At 38.4% G+C, this 21,694-nt stretch overlaps 1 protein-coding gene across 1 annotated transcript in view; it reads right to left on the reverse strand.

The window, feature by feature from the left end:
* Positions 1 to 21,694, reverse strand: part of LOC142486543 (uncharacterized) — a 95,166-nt gene that overhangs the window by 26,519 nt on the left and 46,953 nt on the right. Inside the window, exons 15-24 of the mRNA XM_075585127.1 lie at positions 12,077 to 12,130; positions 11,396 to 11,428; positions 11,250 to 11,306; positions 8,191 to 8,244; positions 7,408 to 7,461; positions 6,765 to 6,818; positions 2,941 to 2,994; positions 1,580 to 1,633; positions 1,328 to 1,381; positions 845 to 898 (exon numbers count right to left, since the gene is read on the reverse strand). Coding sequence (XP_075441242.1) covers positions 845 to 898; positions 1,328 to 1,381; positions 1,580 to 1,633; positions 2,941 to 2,994; positions 6,765 to 6,818; positions 7,408 to 7,461; positions 8,191 to 8,244; positions 11,250 to 11,306; positions 11,396 to 11,428; positions 12,077 to 12,130 — 522 coding nt within the window. The remainder of the gene's footprint in view (positions 1 to 844; positions 899 to 1,327; positions 1,382 to 1,579; positions 1,634 to 2,940; positions 2,995 to 6,764; positions 6,819 to 7,407; positions 7,462 to 8,190; positions 8,245 to 11,249; positions 11,307 to 11,395; positions 11,429 to 12,076; positions 12,131 to 21,694) is intronic.

Genomic DNA, 21,694 nt, shown 5'->3' on the forward strand with positions numbered 1-21,694 from the left:
ATATATATATATATATATATATATATATATATATATATATATATATATATATATATATATATATATATATATATATATATATATATATATATATATATATATATATATATATATATATGTCTATATATATCACAGTTAAAACATTTAAGATAATGTCAACTGTAATAAGCAGCTGAAATATTAGGTGTGTAAAATATCTGATGAACCAAGAACTAATTAACATGTATCAAAGCAGAAAAACGGCAGCGTTTAGTCATTTCAATTACTTTAAATGTGTCATGTTGTATATGCGTCCTTTAATGTCATTGTATTGAGGTGCTTTGTTCTTCTTTTAGTTCATTAGCATCAGCAAGTAATACCAGGATTAGTTCTAATAGTATAATAATGGGATGTATCAATCATGTTTTATGCATATATTTAAGTGCCACCTCTAAGATGTCATTAACCTTGTCTGCTTTAGAATACTGTTCAGACTTTACAACACCTCATTATATATGACACAGACACTCAATGAAAGAATATGTAACAACAAGTGATGTGATTCATGGCAGTAATGCAGCCTCTGGGGCTTCAATATGAAGCAATATGAGCGGGTGAGAGGGAGATATGTGACACACATATGTAATGCTCCCCCCACCCCTATATTTATAGTGTTGTTTTCACCCTACTAATATTTCTTTTTCTATCCCCCCATCAATTATTTTGGAAACAAATGTATATTAAGCAAACTCTAAATAACCGATGGTATTAGTGCTGCCTTCTGATACATAGATTATAGTATTAGTGACATATGTCATATGACCACTGCTACCTCAGGAATAAGGGAAATTCTTATTTATGTTACCTTGCCTCCTGGCATTCCAGGGATTCCATCACGGCCATCAACGCCTGACAATCCCTAGAGAAAAAAGTTTAAATATTAGAGGATTCTGCACATATACATATATAAGCTATAGTCAATTCTATGCAATATTACAATATGTTTAAGTATGTATTAAGCTACCAGTAAAACATTTAAGACTGATAGAAGGTGTAACTACCATTTGAAGTATTAGAAGAGATGGGAAGGATGACAGAATCAGCCCCCTTTCTTTGCTACACTATTGTCATTTTTATCAGGTAGCAGAAGTTCATAGCTTTTCAAATGTACATCAAAAAGCCTATCAGAAAACACTTTGAAATATATATATTTTTTCAAAGCTCAAAGAATGAAATCGCTTTAAAAGGTGTTTACCCAGCAACTAAGTTGATATTAAAGCCTCCAAGGTCTCATTAATGCAAAATGTCTAAACAGTTGTAATGAAGATCAGAGAAAGTGTACACATACCGACTCTCCTTTAGACCCTGGCATTCCCGTTATGCCTCTTGCACCTTGAGTACCCTGAAAGGAAGACAATGTATCAGGACATTACAGGAACAACAGAATTGTTGATATTGTGAAACTTTATTTCTAAGCTTATCCAAAGGGTAAAAAAAGTGTTTATGAATGGAAATACTCACAATTGTCCTTTATAATATTGAGACATATAAAATGTCCATAAACTGCCCAAACAAACAAATATGAGCAGAATATACTCACATTGTCACCTTTTGGCCCAGCTTCTCCTATTCCCCCTCTTTGACCTTGATCGCCCTTAAACAAAAGGAAATTAAAGAAATTATTTGCATGCTACCAAAGTTATGTTTAATAGCTTCTGTAATGTATCTTCCAAAGCCTAACGGCAGGCAGCATCTGCATCTCTTCTGTCATTGACTTGCAGAAAAAACTAAAGCAATAACCATACCAGTGACACAGTAGCAGTGACACAGTACCAGTGACGAGAAGAATTGCAACCACGGTTATAACTTTGCATAAACCTTATCTGAAAGAGATTTCTATAGGCAGAATGAACACACAAACTCTGTGACACCCTGCTTTAGAACTACATATGCTGTAATCATTGATAAACGGGTATATATATTGGTTAAAACCTGGTTACTATTGTCAGCGCTGACAACATTGTTGCCTGTAAGCTACTCCGTATCTGTGAGTGACTTCAGTGGCTTCATTATGTGTGTTCTATGTGAATAAGAACTGACGGAAAAGCTCAGTATACTATCATAGATAAAGAAGATCTCAACATGATTAGTTGAGCAAATATTTTTTCCTCATTAACATAAGCACAACTTATAACAGTTTAAATTAACAACAAAAAATAGTTTGGTGGAATATCATGGCTTAATTTACAGCAGGTTGTCGCAGGCTTCAAATGTTCTGGCCAAAGAATTGATCTCAATGACCCATGAATAAAAAAATATGGAAAAAAACATATAGTAATGTAGTAAATAATTGGTCATATTGGATGTGCATTGGGGCTTCTTTGTTTATTGTTGTATACTTGATGTCACTTTCACAGTAGCTCTCCAATTGACACAAACAATATATATATATATATATATATATATATATATATATATATATATATATATATATATATAGTGTGTGTCTGGATTTCGCACTTGCTAAGGTTGTGTATGTATAATTTACAGCAGGCCCCTCACTCTTACATAATTCCCCCATTGTCTCCTGTTATAGAGCGGTTACATGGCAGACGAGAACTCTGAGTAGTGACACTAACATGCAAATAAACATGTGACACTAACATGCATAAAAAAAAATAAGTGCAATGGCTGGGTCACTTTTAGCTTCCTATACAGGTTTACATGAACTCCCTATATTTGTTGCCTGCTTCATTATATAGCTTGTATAGCTAAGCCATGGACAAGGAAGTATAGATTCAGTGAACCCAGTCAAAGACAGCTATTTAGTTACAGATTCTGCACTGTGAAGCCTGTAATGATTGCAGAAAAAGTTACAATACAAAAAAAATACATCACAGCACCCAACTATCTAAGAAGAAATCTCCATTCCTTCTGATTTTGTATCCCAAGTTTACTTACAGATGCTCCAGCAACTCCCTGAGGACCAGGTACTCCATCAGTTCCACGACCGCCCTAATAAACCAAGATAAATAATCATCTATTAACATTATTGAAGACTCATTTACTATTAACAGACTGAGCAGCACAGTATGGTGTTTGGGACTCATTTCTACTATGGTAGGTGTAGAGGAACAAAATGCCTTAATATATAAGGGTCATGGAGGCATACTAACCGTAAGCCAGGCGCACATATATCAATATATAGTAACAGAGGAATGTAAGAGAACAAAATGTGTTGCAATGCAGGAGAAATTCTGTTCTCTGGAGACCATTCTTGCTGCAGCATTGGAATATACTGTGTTTAAGAGGACTTGCCATGGAAAGCCAGTTAAATATTATATTAATCAAGGCTGGCACAGTTAATGGAAAACAAAAACATGGACGGGGTTAGCAGGCTTGAAAAAAATTTGATTGAAAGATTCAATTAAATGGCTCCTTTGTGATTAGGCTTGATCAAAATGTACATATCTCGCTAACAAATTGCAATCCAAGTTGCAAGGAGCGCTGGGATTGTGTGTTTGTTGGACCAGTTAATGGCCACATAAATGCAGACTGAATAAGCAAAGAGTACCTTGAGTACTGCTGAGCAACAATTGTTAGGACTTTGCAGGGTTGTAAATTTGGGTATCAACCTATTTAAAGCAGCAATCCTGCCTCCACAATCTTCTATTTCATTTTTTTTCTACAGCATTGGAACGTCCTCTAGAACCTAACCTTCAGTTCCCGAGATACTTAACGCTTAGTTATCTTCCTCTTTCAGCCAAAATATGGACCTGATTTACTGCAATCTAAGTTACTAAGGCTTGGTGCCCCAGCCATTGCCAAACCAATTGCTTCCATAGTCAACTCCATCCTGTCAGCAGGCCACATCCCTAAGACCTAGAAAACTGCCAGAGTTGTCCCAATCTTCAAAAGTGGGGACAAAAGCACTGTCTCAAACTACAGGCCAATCTCTCGTCTACCAATACTATCCAAGGTCATGGAAAAAATGTGTTCACTCCCAAGTAAGTGAATACAATACCAAGACAAATTTCCCAAGCCAATTCCAATCTGGCTTTCACCCCAAACACTCCACAGTAACTACCCTGCTAAAAGTTTGCAATGAGATCCAGTGTGGAATGGAATGGGGACAACTCACTGGTGCAATATTCCTAGATTTTGCAAAGGCTTTTGATACTGTTGATTATGTTATCTTGCTTAACAAACTCCAGTGGTCTGGAATAGGGAAGAATGCTTTAAACTGGTTTCATTCCTACCTATCAGGTAGATCCCAACATGTGTCCATCTCTAACTCCAACCCCTTGCATATCACCTGTGGTGTCACGCAAGGCTCTGTTCTGGGGCCCTTACTCTTCTCAGTGTTCATCAATGACCTTCCTACAGCTTGTAAGGGAGCTTCAATACACATCTATGCAGATGACACAATCTTATATGCACACAGCCATAGCCTCTCCGATCTTGAACACATACTTAAATCTGACTTTTTGAGACTTGAAAATTGGATTTCCCAAAACAAACTATTTTTAAACACTAACAAGACTGTAACAATGGTATTTGGGAACAAGGCTAAATTTATAAAGCTTCCAATGACTGAGCTCCAGATCAGAACCAACGCTAAAACCACCCTAACGCCTTACTAGTTTTAAATACTTGGCCATATGGTTTGACTCCCATTTAACATTCGGGATGCACATTGATACCCTGACATCCAAAACCTATGCCAAACTAGGTGTACTTTACAGGAACAAATCCTCCGTTAATCTGCTGGTCAGAAAACGTATCGCACAGCAGATGTAATGCCAATTATCGACTATGGGGACATAGTATATGGCTCTGCACCCCAAACCCACCTTAGCAAACTTGACACCCTCTACAATTCAATATGACATTTTGTTCTCCAATGCAACTACAAGACACATCACTGTGAAATGCTCAAAGAAATAGATTGGTCATCACTTGAGTCCAGGCGCAAAGTTCATCTTTCCTGTCTTGCCTTCAAATACTTTCTGGGCAAGCTATCTGCCTATCTGAACAAGCTCCTCACGCCTACCACATGCAGCACTTATCTGAGATCAGACTCCAAAAGACTGTTCATGGTCCCAAGGCTCAACAAAGTATCCGGCCGTTCCTCCTTCTCTTACCGTGCACCCCAAAACTGGAACAATCTACCGGAGACTCTCAAATCCACCACCAGTCTAAATTCTTTCAAAACTAAAGCTGTCTCACATTTTAAGCTGGTCGGTAACTGTTACATAAGCCTACAATATATATTATCTCTAACTGTGCATTCAATGTCATGTATATAATGTATACCCTGTTCACTTATGTAACTGTATTTGTAACCATGTATTATTTGTCATCTTAACTCTATACCCAGGACATACCTGAAAACGTGAGGTAACTCTCAATGTCTTACTTCCTGGTAAAACATTTTTATAAAGAAATAAAAATAGCTCCCAAATTTCACAGATGCCGCTGGCCAATAGGAAGCCACAATGTTATTGTTGGCAGCTTTCTATTGGACGGCCATTTAAATGCCCTGAGGAAATAATGGTAACTAAACTGGAATTTTTTTAGAAACCAGTGGAATGGTCCCCTGACCTTAATAAAGAGTGGTTAATCTGGTGAGATTGCCACTTTAATTTAGAACCTGGCTAATGGAAAGGCAAAAAGTATTTAATATTCATAGCAGGAGGAATTAGTTATAAAACATAACTGGGACCTGAAAGAAAAAACTCATACATCAGGTAGGAAGAATGGCCACTTTCCCTTACAAACAGATGTAAGAGTGCACTTGTTCTTTTACGTTAAGAAGCTGCAGTGTACCATACATCTGTACTGAGAATGATCATTTACTGGTGTCCTAATAAAAACTTAGTTTAAAAATCAGATTCCTCTGTTGAGGCAGCTAAGAATAGTCACCATGTTTTTTATATTCTTCCGACAACCCAGGCTGTATTCTTTAATTACAACAGACAGGGGTGCCCAATGCTTCATCCCATTGACAAAACAAAGGGTTAATTAATAACCAAGTATTTAATATTATCATTGAAGTATTTTACTTTATAATTTTTACCATATATATTTTGTCAATGGGATGTAGCATTGGGCTCCCCTGTCTCTTGTTATATACAATTGCCACGCTCAGTAGCTCTCTTGTTGACATAAATATATATTCATGATGTGGTGGGTGTGGGAGTGTGAGCTAGCTGGGAATGTGTGTTAATTGTATTCTTTAATTAGAAGAAGTTTTGGTTTCAAATGTGTCTTTTTTTTAATCATTTTGTCCACAGAGGTTCTGATTTCCCCATAATGAGATGTATACTTTTCTCCTTGATTAACTGATGGATTTGTTTACATAAAGAATAATTACTATATGCTTCCCATTCTTATAGTGACTGGGAGTGTCGAATCAACCATGAAATTGATATGGGGAACAAGGCTTTCTACAAGAATGTTAAAACAATTAACAGTCAAAGCCATCTTATGATTATAGGAAGTAGTGATCTTGGGCAACAGCCATAGAATACTGTAAATCTGACAAAGCTTCACTGAAATAATATGTTGTGCACTAACGCCTACGGTGGGTAAATATTACAACGTTACAAAATCAGAGCTATCTATAGCCAATACATTTTGTTCTTAGTATGACTTCACTGGACTGTGTGCGATTTTGTTTCCATAAAGTAATTACTAAACCCCATAATTGGAATAATCCAAGAGCTAGACAGATATAATTCATATATAAATGCACTAATTCTTCACACGGCAGATAAACGTACCTTGTTGCCTTTGCCGCCCATTACACCTGTGATCCCCCTTAGGCCTTGTGGGCCCTAAAAACATCAAAATAAAGTTGTAAAAACAATATAGAAGCATATATATAAAAAATATATGTCACCTGTAATATATTTGCAGAAGGAAAGATACAATCAGGCAATCTATATCTTCTTTAAACGTCATTTGCAATGATAGCTTGTATGAAAAATCTATTTGTACAATTATAACAATATAATAAAATTGAGTACGTAAAATCAAATACATTTTACAGTATTGCTTCTCGGGGAACAATATATATTCAATGTTCATTGTGGTTGGAAAAAATCATGATGCTTAACGCATGCCATTTCCCTCCTGGTGCAATGGTAAAACTCATGGAATATACACGGTATCTCAGTATTATATCTATTAAAAAATGCTAATAAAAGACAACTTTATTAATTCCACAGTATAACAATAAATATGTTTATTTCTCCCTTTCCACTTCCCACTCCGTACTCTGCTAAATATCACTACCTGTAAGGTTCACCTGCACAGCAAAGAACGTTTATTACCCTTCCTGAATCCTGACGAGCCCCAGAGTCATAATACAATTAAATTTAACAAATCAATATTGTTTTCCAAAAGAAAGAAAAAACACTTTACTGGAGGGCCTTGCGTGCCAAGATCACCAATACCTCCTTGTTCACCTTCTTCTCCCTAGAAAGACACAAACAAATAACATTAAAAAATGAATTCTCCCCAAAAAGTTAAAAGAAAGGTTTAACACTCTCTTTAACACTAGCTCACTCTCTCTCCACTGGCAAGACCCATCTTAAAACACGCCTCTTTAACGAAGGACATGGGTAGCTCAGCTGGCTGATACTATACATCTCATATGCACTGACCTTGGTCCCCTGCAGACGCATTCACCAGAACGCACTCCTACTGTCTCAGTACGTTCTCCCTACTTACCAAATAGATTGTAAGCTCTTCGGGGCAGGGACTCCTTTTTCTACCGTTTAATGCCCGAAGCACTTATTCCCATTGTGTTATATTATTATTTCCCGTGTGTTACCGCTGTAAAGCGCTATGTACCTGGATGGCGCTATATAAATAAAGATATATATACATACATACTATCACGGTCAGGGAGACCAAAATATATCCTCTGAAACAGATGTAAAGGGGGATTTTTTTCTAGCAGAAAGGGTTTTGCCATTCAGCTACTTTTTAATTTGAAGTGCAGTAAAAATACAATGGGGGAAATTCACTAATGTCCGCAGTGGGTTAACGCACCGGATCGGCGGGTCAGGCATACTGGGCCTTAGTGTTACTCCCTCTATCTATTATAAAAATCAATAGAAATGAAGATCATTTGTATTTTGCCCTGAAAACGATCTTGTGGTAGAGTTATTTTATATGAAATGTAGAGGAATTACTTTGTACCTTATGGCCTTGTTTTCCTGGTTCTCCTGCTTCTCCTTTTACACCTTTGTGACCCTAAAATAGTAATGAGATAGATGGATTTACATGACTTGACAATTCTTGCACCATAATACTTTCAAACACAGTGGCGGATTTCCAATTAGGCCTGATAGGCCTTGGTGGCAAATTTCCCTTTTATTCCCCATATATAGAGGCTCCACCCTCGGCCCCACTGATTGCTGGGGGCTCTGTACAGTTCTTACCTTCTCCTTCGTGTCGCGCTCCTCCTCCTCCTTCAGCGTCAAACTATGCTGCAACGTCACATGGCATCGTGTGATGTCACACAGCGTCTCGTTGCCATGGCAATGTGACGCTGTGTCACGTTGCTGTGCCAACGCGACGCCATGTGACATTGTAGTGTCATTTGACGCTGAAGGAAGAGGGCGGCACCAGGCAAGTACCAAAGGGCGGCAGTTTTCTAAATCCGCCACTGTTCTCACATACTCATATTCTTTAATAGATTTGTACAATAGTTATTGCAATCACATGATTATGGGATACGGCACAGATATCTCCCTTTTCTACTCATTTAAAACACCTCCAATCAAAGTCCCAAAGCAGCACTGGTAGCATTTTAGTAACACCCCCCCCCCCCCAACCCAACAGGTCAGGTTTTAAGAATATATATCAGCTTCAGCACAGGTGGGTCAACCAAAGACTGAGCCACTGATTGAGCCACTTGTGCTGATGCAGGGACTGATTGAGCCACCTGTGCTTAAACAGGGATATCCTAAAAATCTGACCTATTGGGGGAGGGGGAGCAGCTTGAGGACTGGAGTTGAACACCCCTGGCTTTACTCATCACAACTAGCGTTAACTCCCATTCAAGTCAATAGGAGTAAGACCCATAACAGGACATACTTGAAAACGAGAGGTGACTCTCAATGTATTACGTCCTAGTAAAATATTTAATTAATAAATAAATAAATAATAACAGAGCTTGAAGAATCTGGGGGAAATAATAGTCAGTTAGACAGAAGGGTTAGTAAGAAATGGGGTGAGGGGACAGACATAAAGAAATAGACAATACAGAAAAAAAGGTAGAGAGACAGAGGTAATAAAAACCCCGCTTTGTGTGCAGAAGAAGTAACACGGGGATGACGTGTGTTTTCAGAGAAAGAGGTTTTAACAAAAGAAGAGTAAAAAAAAAATCAAGATAGAAAGATAGTCATGGATAGAGTTTGTGAAATGCTTATTTCTCCTTGTATATAAGCTGCAATTATGCTTCAAGGGTTGCCAAGTTAGATTTTATAGTGACTCTCATAACCTTTTATGGCACTTATAGGGTATTGGTAAGATGTTTTCCTGAATATTGAAATGATAAACAGAGCTTTGAGGAAGGAGAAAGATCTGATTGTTAGTCAGTAACAGTGTTTCACAATCTTTAACATTTTCCACTTCATGTGTATTGCAAATAAAAATACCATGGTAACTACCCTGCTAAAAGTTTGCAATTAAATCCAGAGTGGAATGATACAGGGACAACTCACTGGTGCAATATTCCTAGATTTTGCAAAGGCTTTTGATACTGTTGATCATGCTATCCTGCTTAACAAACTCCAGAGCTCTGGAATAGGGAAGCATGCTTTAAACTGGTTTCAGTCCTACCTATCAGGTAGATCCCAACATGTGTCCATCTCAGGCTCTAACTCCAACCCCCTTGATATCACCTGTGGCGTCCCGCAAGGCTCTGTTCTGGGGGGCCCTACTCTTCTCAGTGTTCATCAATGATCTTTCCACAGCTTGTAAGGAAGCTTCAATACACATGTATGCAGATGACACAATCCTATATGCACACAGCCATAGCCTCTCCGACCTTCAACACATACTTCAGTCTGACTTTTTGAGACTTGAAAACTGGATTTCCCAAAACAAACTGTTTTTAAACAATGACAAGACTGTAATAATGGTTTTTGGGACCAAGACTAAATTTTTAAAGCTTCCAGTGACTGAGCTCCAGATCAGAACCAACGCTAACACCACCCTAACTCCTGTTACTAGTTTTAAATACCTGGGCATATGGTTTGACTCCCACTTAACATTCGGAATGCACTTGATACCCTGACAGCCAAAACCTATGCCAAACTAGGTGTACTTTACAGGAAAAAATCCTCCCTAAGCCTGCTGGTCAGAAAGTGTATCGCACAACAGATGCTAATGCCAATTATCGACTATGGAGACATAGTATATGGCTCGGCACCCCAAACCCACCTTGGCAAACTTGACACCCTCTACAATTCAATTTGTCGTTTTGTTCTCCAATGCAACTACAACACACATCACTGCGAAATGCTCAAAGAACTAAATTGGTCATCACTCGAGTCTAGGCGCAAAGTTCACCTTTCCTGTCTTGCCTTCAAATACTTTCTGGGCAAGCTACCCATCTATCTGAACAAGCTTCTCACCCCTACCACATGCAGCACTTATCATCTGTGATCAGACTTCAAAAGACTATTCATGGTCCCAAGGCTAAACAAAGTATCCGGCCGCTCTTCCTTCTCTTACCGTGCACCCCAAAACTGGAACAACCTACCGGAGACTCTCACATCCACCACCAGTTTAAGTTCTTTCAAAACTAAGGCTGTCTCACAATTTAATCTGGTCTGTAACTGTTTCATAAGCCTATAATATACATCTTCTTTAACTGTGCATGAAATGTATTTTATATAATGTATACCCTGTTCATTTATGTAACTGTATTTGTAACAACGTATTATGTGTAATTTTAACTCTATGCCCAGGACATACTTGAAAACGAGAGGTACAGTAACTCTCAATTTATTACTTCCTGATAAAACATTTTATAAATAAATAATATAAATAAATAAATAAACTTGGGACCACATTCACATCTCAGATAGGTCTGCAACCCTGCCTTTCTCCATTATCTCTTGGGTAATTACATACAAATGAGCACATAGTGTATCACCTTTTGCTTCTTGTCCATTTTAACATGGACCCATTTATGTGAATATGTAAACAAACTCTATTGGGATAAAAATGTATCTGTATATATCTACCTTCATTCCTGCCAAACCTGGATATCCTGGACGGCCTGGCGGACATGAAGTAGGGCACTGAAAAATAAATAATAGTATTAATATAAACAAATTGGAAGAAAACTGGAACCTGCTGCTACTGTTCAACCATATAGCAGGAAACTCACCAGTGGATCTCCATCAGGTAGCGCAACAGCACCCTATAGAAATCAAAGGTAGAAAATTTTGGTATATAGTATGTGCATTAACTTGAACTTAAAACATGGTATGAACTAAACACATTATCGTTTCATCAAGCAAACATAGAAAACACAGGGTTTATTCCTACGCTACTATCAAGATATCAGAACTGCACAAGGATACGTCCCACGTGCTCCAAAAGTCGTGTTCTGTTTCTCAAATATATAGCAGGGGTAGCCAACTCCAGTCCTCAAGAGCTACTGAATGGTCAGGTTTTCCACCTTCAGCTGTGCCACTCATTAAGCCATCTGTGCTGAAGCAGGAATATTCTGAAAATCTGACCTGTTATTGGCTCTTGAGAACTGGAGTTGGATACCCCGGTAATATACAGTAGTATTTAAATTGCACATATCACAACTCCAGGTGCATGCATATTGAAAGCTCATTTAGTCTGCTACTTTTTTATGAGCTTTTGTGCATTTATTTATTTTTCTTTGTTTTCATAGTTTTACTACAAGTCACTGCTAGAGGAGCCTCTTAATTTCTTGCAGACCCTTTGTGAGTGAAGCGGTCACATTTCCAATAAATTCATCACCTGGAACTAAGGAAGAGTCAAGTAGAAACACCAGTGTATTCACTGTCGTGCCATACATGATGAGATCACTTACTCTTGGTCCCGGGGGTCCTGGAGGGCCTGTGACTCCTCTCACACCGACATCACCCTAAACATGGTAACATTGGAAAAAATTTGTATCTTAGTTCAATCATAATACTGACTGCAAATATTTAAAAGTACACATTTAAAGATTTGTTTGTGAAACATTGGGCCCATCCACATAGCGTTAAAATATATTTGTCTCCACATTCCCCCCACCATCCAATTAGTCCTCTCCCCTGTACCACCTCGCTCTTCCTCCCCACTCTATTTCTCCTCTCCCCCGCTCCCATCTGTCTTCTTCCCCTCAGATCTCTTGGGCTAACAGGGAAAGGACACTTCCATGATCGACACTGCCGTGTATATTTTGTTTATTACTGTACATCTGAAATAGCAATTTGTTGTTTCATAACTCCTGTTCCAGTTTTACTTCTGTAACCCATAACCTTGAAAATTCTTCAATACACTTTGAGCTTTAGGCTGCGTCCATAGATAGTGATTGCGGGCGGAGGCGCGCTTCCGCTCGGCACTGAGCCCCTACAGCCTCAATGAGAGCGGCTTTAGTAGGGGCTCACATACGCTTCCGCAAAGCGCGCGGAACCGTAGGTCTTAGGGAAATTTAAAATCTTCGCGCTTGCCGGAGCGCAGGGCTGGTCATGTGAGTTGTTCGCCCAATGAGGGCTGAACCAGCTCCGTGACGTCACTGGCCCGTCCGCTGACACGCCCACGACACGCCCCGGGATGGCGCTCTGTCTAAGGCCAGGGAAAGCACCCGCGATCCCTCAGCCTCAGCGCGCCTCCACACGCCAGCAAAAACCATGGCCGAGGCCTTAATAGAAATGTAAAAAAATAATAATTATTATATATATATATATATATATATATACTGTATATATATATATATATATATATATATATATATATATATATATATATTTATTATTTTTTTACATTTCTATTAAAGCTCAAAGTGTATTGAAGAATTTAAATAAATAAATATATATATATATATATATATATATATATATATATATATATATATATATATATATATATATATATGAGACCGCTGAAGAAGCCGCATTGGTGAAACGTTTGGTGATTATTGATAGGCGGTAACGCAGCCAGAGGCTAGAGGTGGAGAGAGTCCTGACTAAGGAGCACTTGGAAGCAGAATAGCTCCCGAGTGAGTGAACGGAGTGAGCGAGATCTTGCGAGATTGGAAGTAGAACACGTGACGTGGAAGTGTGCGGCGGTCAGGAGATCAGATGCCGGTACACAGAACAGGATGGTCTACAACGAATCCCCAGTATCAGGTTCATATAACTGGACAATAGCAGGTTGGGGCACGAACTGAGTGCGAGAGACTCAGTTTGATTATAATCTCTCCAACTACCCGTTTTAATACTCACAAAGTGTGAGTATATTACCTATATGTTTATAGGACTTTTATATTTTAATAAAACTGTGTCACACTATATATGTCTCTTATCTATCTCCAACCCCTACATGGTATTCATCTTGAATTGAGAACAAATCCAATCAACAAGGTAAACTACGAAAAGTGTGAAAAAAGAAAAACATCTATCTGTATCCAAGCAGAGGAAATAACAGAGTTCCAGATCCCATTTATGTGGATGAAGGTTTAAATTCACCATCAAAGGGTGAGTGTATCTCTCATCTGTATATGATGCTTATTGAGACATACTACTCTGTCTTTTCCCCCTCCCCCTGCGCCTTGGTCACTCACACACACACATATATATATGAGAGAGAGAGATTGTTTATATAATAAAATTAATTCCCTAAAATGGGTTTGTATACATTCCCCAATTTGTTTACATTTATCAAGCATAATTCCGCAGATTGTGTTCAAAATGAATTCCATGTACTTGAATGGTATTGATTAATAATTTAGAATTGTGAAAACCTAGGTTCCTTGTTGATCTGAACATTAAGTTGTTGGCCTCTGAATGTCCAGAAAATCCTTGAAAAAAAATCGTCAAAATATTGAGGACCATGTTTTCTAAGCAGTGCTACTCCATAAGAACCCTTTCAGCAAAGCTTCGTAAATATGACCTTTTACTGACCACATTCATCTGCATGAGACAGCAAGTAGTCTCCAGCACAGAAGGTGGCCTCTTTACAAAAGTCTCTCGGGTGCAAAAGTAGGGCAAACCCAGTGAACATGTTCATCAAAGAAAAGGAATCCCATTGAAAGCAATGGGAGTTTTTCCTTTAATAAATCTGGGCAATTCTTTGGCACAGACTTTGCCCCAGTTTTGCAGGCAGGGGACTTTATCAAATAACCCCCAAGGTCTCTTACCTAGTAGCACTACTGAGTAAATACGGACATGCATCTCTCTGTTACTGCCTCTATTGGGAAAAGCTGAGAACCACGATGCATGTGAAGTGTATTTTGAGTATGCCACTTAAAATAAAAAGGAGCATGTTCAAAAATGCTTCTTAGAAGAAGCAAAAACAAAAAGCTGTGGAAAGATGCAGTTGATTCCCTGTAGTGTGACATTCTCAGCAAGATTCCCCCGGGACAGACATGGGTGAGAGATACACTTACATCACTGTAAAAATGTTAAACACACTACAAGCATCAGAATAAATGTAAAAAAAATATTAAAGCTAATTTAGCCTACACCAGTAATAATCCTATAAGAACAGATCAGTAACTGACAATCCTCTGGATGGGTTACAGACCTTTACTTACACACTTCCTTTAAATCCTACTACTTTTATACGTAAGTTAAGTAAGATGGCCCTCTCAGAACTTTTAACCTAATGATTAATGCCATGACTGCATAAGTCGAAGGCCTCAGGTATAATTGCCCTGTGCCCTGTCCTGAGATGATTATTATTTAACTAATGTATAAAATCTCTCTAGTGTAAAGCACATTAAGCCAAAGTAAGACAAATAAGGTTCATCCTAAGAATGTTTAGTAGCGGCAGCTCTAAGCACCTTCGCTGCATTAAGCTTCTAAGAAATAACATTAGCAGCAAAACTCCATTTGTGAAGAACATGCTCAGCAATTTTTAAACGGCCTGTGTAATGTAATAAACAGGTTATTGTATATTGCGTTCAGTGTTCAGAATATCGATAACACCATCATTTGTAGAACCAAGGACTCTATGCGGTTCCTAACAGCACAGATTCATTTTGGACAAGAAGCAAAGCTACCACTAATTATATTGCATTCCATGAGGCTATGGCTTCATCACACACATACTGTACTAGATATAATTTGCATACTTTTTCCATTGGCTTATCTGCTTGGTTAATCAATGACACCCTTAATGAGCTAAATTGATATTTAAAGTCTTGACTGACAAATAAGAAAGATGTTGTAAAGTAAGTTGCAGAAAACACGGTGCTGGTTAAATAAGAGGCTATTGTTTGTTTTACAGTTGAAGTTACGTTTATCTTTAACCAGATATTGTCATAGAATCATGGATATTTATGAATAGAATAAAAAAATAACATCTAGATGTTCTTCTGGCAAGTTTTAATGTACAGATGTCACCAATGTAACTGCACATGTCCCGTCCCTTTATCGCGCTCTGCTTCTCTCGCGGGTGCATTGTGTATGTCCCAGTGGAAGTAATAATGTTGACTATATCTGTAAATGTAAAATATTGGCAAATACTTTGCGTGCGATGAGATTACGCACAAGTCTTAATCCCCTGCATTATTGTTATTATTACTATTTATTTATAAAGTGCCAACATGTGTAAAATTGACATTTTATATCAGGCCTTTCCATCTGGTTGCTTAATGCAATACAATATTAAATAATAGAAAGTTCTACGTTCCTATTTTTTAGACTTAAAATGATTCTAGGGCAGGAGGTAATTAATGAGCTGCTATAATTATTAGTAGGTGGCACTGGAATTTGTGTGTCTTTATTCTCAAAAGAGAAGGTTTTGAAAGATTTGATATTTGTAATTACACTCGGTTTTGCTTTATTCAGCAGCCTATTCATTATCAGGTTGTAGTTCTATGCATAAAAAGTTGGTTTAAGATGTGATACCATTTCTTCCTTCCAGAAATAGCGCAAACAAGCAGTGTTACCATTACATTGTGTGAGATTTCACTTTAGACTAATGCAGGTCACCTTTTGACTTTTTTTCTTTTGTCACTTGTAAGATTTCTTGTGGTATAAAAGGTTTTGACATAGGGGTGTTTTTGATACATGTAGCCAAGTGTCTGCTTTAGTGATTTTTGTTGTACTGTACCAACTACTGTACTAAGCATGTCAATTGTATCTTTTCTGCTTTGTGATGGATTATCACGTCATGTATAAGTGAATCTAAATCGATTGAGAACATATTTATAGAATGATGTTGGCATTAAAAAAAAATTGTAATTCATAACTTCTTTTAAAAATGTTAAACTTGTTAAATATTCTTCAAATTTGATAACACATTGAAGTGTAATGCAGGTAGTCTAATGCACATTAATTACTGCTAATATATTTCTAGACTTAAGACCATTACTTACTAACACTGGTTTTAATATGTTTTTTTTTTATATTGTGCGGCGCGCGGGGCCCTGGTATGTGGAGTGCGCGGCTCGCGTGCCTGGTGGGCGGCCGTCCACCGGTCCTTCCAGGAGGGGTGGTCGGCGGTCGCCCTCAGTACCCGACTAGCACCCTCTCTATCCACCTTTAAGACCCACCTTAAGACACACTTGCTTAAAGAAGCATATGAATAGCACTGTGGATATTCTGAACACATGATACATAAAGCTTGGCCCCCTGCAGACGCACTTACGAGAACTCCCTCCTACTGTCTCTGTACGTTCTCCCTACCTACCAATTAGATTGTAAGCTCCTCGGGGCAGGGACTCCTCTTCCTTAATGTTATGTTTATGTCTAAAGCACTTATTCCCATGATCTGTTATTTATATTATCTGTTATTTATTCGATTACCACATGTATTACTACTGTGAAGCGCTATGTACATTAATGGCGCTATATAAATAAAGACATACAATACAATTTAAAATGAAATAAATGGTGGGTTCCCACCACTGTACATCAAAGGGGTATGTGTCAATGTTATCAAATCAGAAACTCTTTCTATTAGGGACACGTAGAGCCACAGCGAGCCTCACTTTTGGAAGGGTTTTTTTTTCCAGGTACCAAGAGATGGTCAATAACATGATGACTACCAAGGCAAATACAGGCATACCCCGCATTAACGTACGCAATGGGACCGGAGCATGTATGTAAAGCGAAAATGTACTTAAAGTGAAGCACTACCTTTTTTCCACTTATCGATGCATGTACTGTACTGCAAATGTCATATACGTGCATAACTGATGTAAATAAGGCATTTGTAACAGGCTCTATAGTCTCCCCGCTTGCGCACATCTTCGGTACAGGTAGGGAGCCGGTATTGCTGTTCAGGATGTGCTGACAGGCGCATGCGTGAGCTGCCGTTTGCCTATTGGGCGACATGTACTTACTCGCGAGTGTACTTAAAGTGAGTGTACTTAAAGCGGGGTATGCCTGTAAATAGCTTCTAAAATGTCGCATACACTTATTTTAACAATTTGATGTGTCACCACAAAAACATACATTTTGTGCATAAATAGTCACGTGTGACCTGGTATTTTAATGGAATACTCCTTTTCAGATGCTTAAAGCTTGAATAAAAAAATCAGATAAAATTGATACTTTTGCTCATCTACGAAATAAAACTACTTTCCATAAAAACAGAAGTTATGAGGGGTTTTTCGCAACGTTTCATACTATTACGTGGAACTTGAATGCTTAACGTAGTAAAATATGCAAATCTCTGCCATCCCAGGATTTCAGATAATTTTTATGACATGAATTCTAGCTTATTCAGTTCATGTTAGCATTTATTTAAAAGGCACCAACACATTCTGCAGAAAAGCACACTGGATCAGAAAGATAATATAACAATACCGCTGTAAGAGATGTGTGAGAGGTACTGTACATATAATGGAGACTGATTTGGGTGCAATTATATCTTGACTTTATTGAGCCTGTTCCTTTCTCCAGGCAAAACATACAAAAACAACAAAATAACAAACGCCTATCCCTTAGGCTAACTTACTTTCCCAGACCTATCTGCAGGACTGGAGGGATATTCCCATTACTAGCCTATCGCCCCAAAGTCCCATGAAGTACCTTAAGCAGGTGGCCCTCCCTGTCAGTCTCTGGCAGGTTCCTGGGTCCTCTGTGTCCAGGAAATATAGGTCTCAGGTGTCTGGATTTCTTGATCTCAGCACAGCCTTTGAGCTCAAGACAGCATCTGTGTCCAGGCTTCTCTGCTCTCCTTCAGTCAGCCCAAATGGGAGCTAAGGAATCTCTCTCTTGTTTCTCACATCAGGCTTTTCTCAGAGTCCTAATCAGCCAGGTGGAGTCTGGTTGATTGCCTGTGTGCAATTAACTAGCTCGCTGCTGGATTTAGAGGCAGTGTCTCTCAAACAGTGATAAGTCCCTGTTACAATCGCATACAAAATATATCACAATGGAGCTCACCACAAAATAATGTTGAGGAAGTATGAGGATATCAGTAAAGTGTAAGAAAGGCTTCCCTAAATAAATATACATTCAACCCACCTTCATGAAAAGTTCTGCATTGAATAAGTAGGATGTTACATTTGGTTCTGATGCATAATGGTAACCAACGCACGGAATCACAAAGGGACAGGCCGAGAAAAAGTGGGAGGAGAGGTATATGAGATATGAGATAAATGAGCCTAAACGCAGCATTTTGAATGGACTACAGAGACAGTGGAGAGTTAGCTATGATTATATGGTCAAAACAGAACATCACAAAGGCGTACGTTAGAATGTAGATTAACTCTAAGGTAGGAGAGGTTAGATTTTAGCAAGATTGTGGAGGTAGAAGCAGAAGGACTTGTTAAATAACTGGATGTGTTGGATGAAAGAGAGAATAGCTGGAGTTTTTAATGATACAGTAATTGAAAACCTGGGCATACTGGTGTTGGAATTGTAGGGTAGGAAGCTATGAAGTTAGTGGTGGGACATCTAAAAAGAGAAACGGTAGGCACGGGTCTAGATATAAAATAATAGCTACACAAGAACGTGGGTAGAATCAGGAATTGTAATATACAAGTGATAACATTAATAGCTTCAGTCTATGTGTGAAATCTTCTATCCAAGATGTATTAAAAGACAGCACTGACTGTTTAACATACTATAATAATTTACTCGCCCCTGCAGTTATTATTGTTATTTATTTTCTACTTTCTTGTAATCCAAGTTTCGCACCTCTTTCTCCCCATAACATTTATAGTCTGTTTCATACACCATGGCCATATTTACCAAGCAGTGCTACTCCATAACACAGCTTAGAAAAGATGACCCTGTAAGGCCTATTTAAGTGAATGGGCCCTTCCAGCCCAGAAAGTGTCTTGTGGAGTAACAATGCTTAATAAAGATGTCTATCTATGGTCTATTCACTTGAGTGGAGCTATAGGCTGTCTTCAAACATGGAAGATACCTTATGGAATAGCACATCTTAGTAAATATGGCCTTATATGAATTCATTATTTATTTTACCAGACTACTTCTAGTTTTGTGATGAAGTTTCATTTTTTTTTGTGTAATCCATTATATAAATCTACACCCTATACTGTACTTTGCTTCTATACATTTTAAATTGCTTTTTGTTCATTTAAAAAAACAAAAAACGCTGGCTGAAGTTGTCCTTTTCATTTAAATCCAGATATGGCATTCCTAGCCTCAAGATGTGAACAAAGTTTCAACATGTTTTTTTCCTATATTCCCTCATTATTTTCATCACACATAGAAGCTGCTGACTGCTAATGTTTTTAGTGGTCAGCCTATGAATATCCTGTAATATTGTTTCATGTGTTAAAAAAAACCTATTTACCATTTCAAAATCCCAATACTGTTAATGCAGTCGCCTGTTCAAATGTCAACCCTATTAGTAGGCAACCAAAAAGCTCTCTTGCCATTGCTGATTTTTGTGGACCCTATCCCTGCTGGAAGCCCGGCCGCACTACAGTGTCACCGGACTTCTGGATCACTGCACTTCTGGGATCGCGACCACGTGAACGCTTGAAGTAGTGATCACTGCCAGGCTCCCAGTGATGTGAACAGAAACGCAGCAGTGAACGTCATCTCCCCCTTGACTAGGATTGACAGGCAGCTTCTCTAAGAATACTGGACACAATAGTGAAAGGTATGACGCGCTCGCCACCCACAACTCTCTCTGCTTCATGCTGTTTCCTCCTCTCTTTGGCCCCACCCAGAGGGCTCCTGACACCTCCTCCTGATTGGCTGCATTACCCAGCAGCAGCCAAACGGGATGAAGGAAGCTGCCCCACCCCCAAGCAACAGCCCTGCACTATCTCTGCTCAGTGACATCCCGCGGCCACCCAAGCCGATCAGGTCACCATGTCCAGAGAGGTAGTACCGGACACATACATATCCAGAGAGGTAATATCGGTATGCACATACTGCACATGTCCAGTATTACCTCTCATTTTTTACTGGACAAAGTGTCCAAATACAGGACTGTCTTGTTCAATACTGGACACTTGGCAATCCTTGACAAAGAGCAAATATCACATGATCTTTCCTAAACATCACAAGGACCTGTAGAGTGCTAGCTCTTGTGACGCTCAGCAAATAATGTAAGGGCAGCCTACATTTCCATACATATAAGATTATATTGTTTTAATTGCCAACAGTGCAGGAGTTTGATATACTTTTATTGACCTTCTCTGATAGCCGTTATGACGCCATTTATTAAAATCTCCCTGGGACAAAACTAATCCAAAAACACTGCATCAGACTTATCAAAGAGAAAAATCTAATAAATGAATATGATTCCTTTAATTTATAAATCTGGTGCTCTTTTTTGCTGTAGTTTGGTGCTGCAGTTTTATATTGCACCCATGTAGTTACTTGTGGGTCAGGCACCGCAGGCTCCGGTTTCAAATGTGATTATTAAAATAATTTATTAAAGATCTCACACACATTAGTTCTCTGTTTTTCGAACCATTTTAAATACTATTCAATTTAGACATATTAATATGTACAAAAATATGAAAATATATTAAATTACACTGGTTCCCATAGATGATTATACATAATTGTATACATGTCAACCACTCTACAGACACATACTTAAATTCTTTGACAAGTAGTTGTATCACTATAAAATGTACTATGCACATAAGGTATTATGTACATGTAGATGTATATATATATATATATATATATATATATATATTCCTTAATTTTGTAAAACAAATAGGTACCCGGGAAAAGCGCGGGACCTCTACCTTCTCCTGCTCTTCATCTCCTCCAGCTACGTCACGTTGTCATGACATTGCGGCATCATGACAACGTGGCGCAACAAGGCGAAGATGCCGGAGATGATGTGCAGGAAGAGATGGTAAGATGCACTCAGAAAAAAAATGTGCCTGTGCACCGTCACAAGAACACACACACACACAAACATATACAGGCATACCCCGCATTAACGTACGCAATTGGACCGGAGCATGTATGTAAAGTTAAAATGTACTTAAAGTGAAGCACTACCTTTTTCCCACTTATCGATGCATGTACTGTACTGCAATCGTCAT

This window comes from Ascaphus truei, unplaced genomic scaffold, assembly GCF_040206685.1.
Source record: "Ascaphus truei isolate aAscTru1 unplaced genomic scaffold, aAscTru1.hap1 HAP1_SCAFFOLD_941, whole genome shotgun sequence".
NCBI lineage: Eukaryota > Metazoa > Chordata > Amphibia > Anura > Ascaphidae > Ascaphus > Ascaphus truei.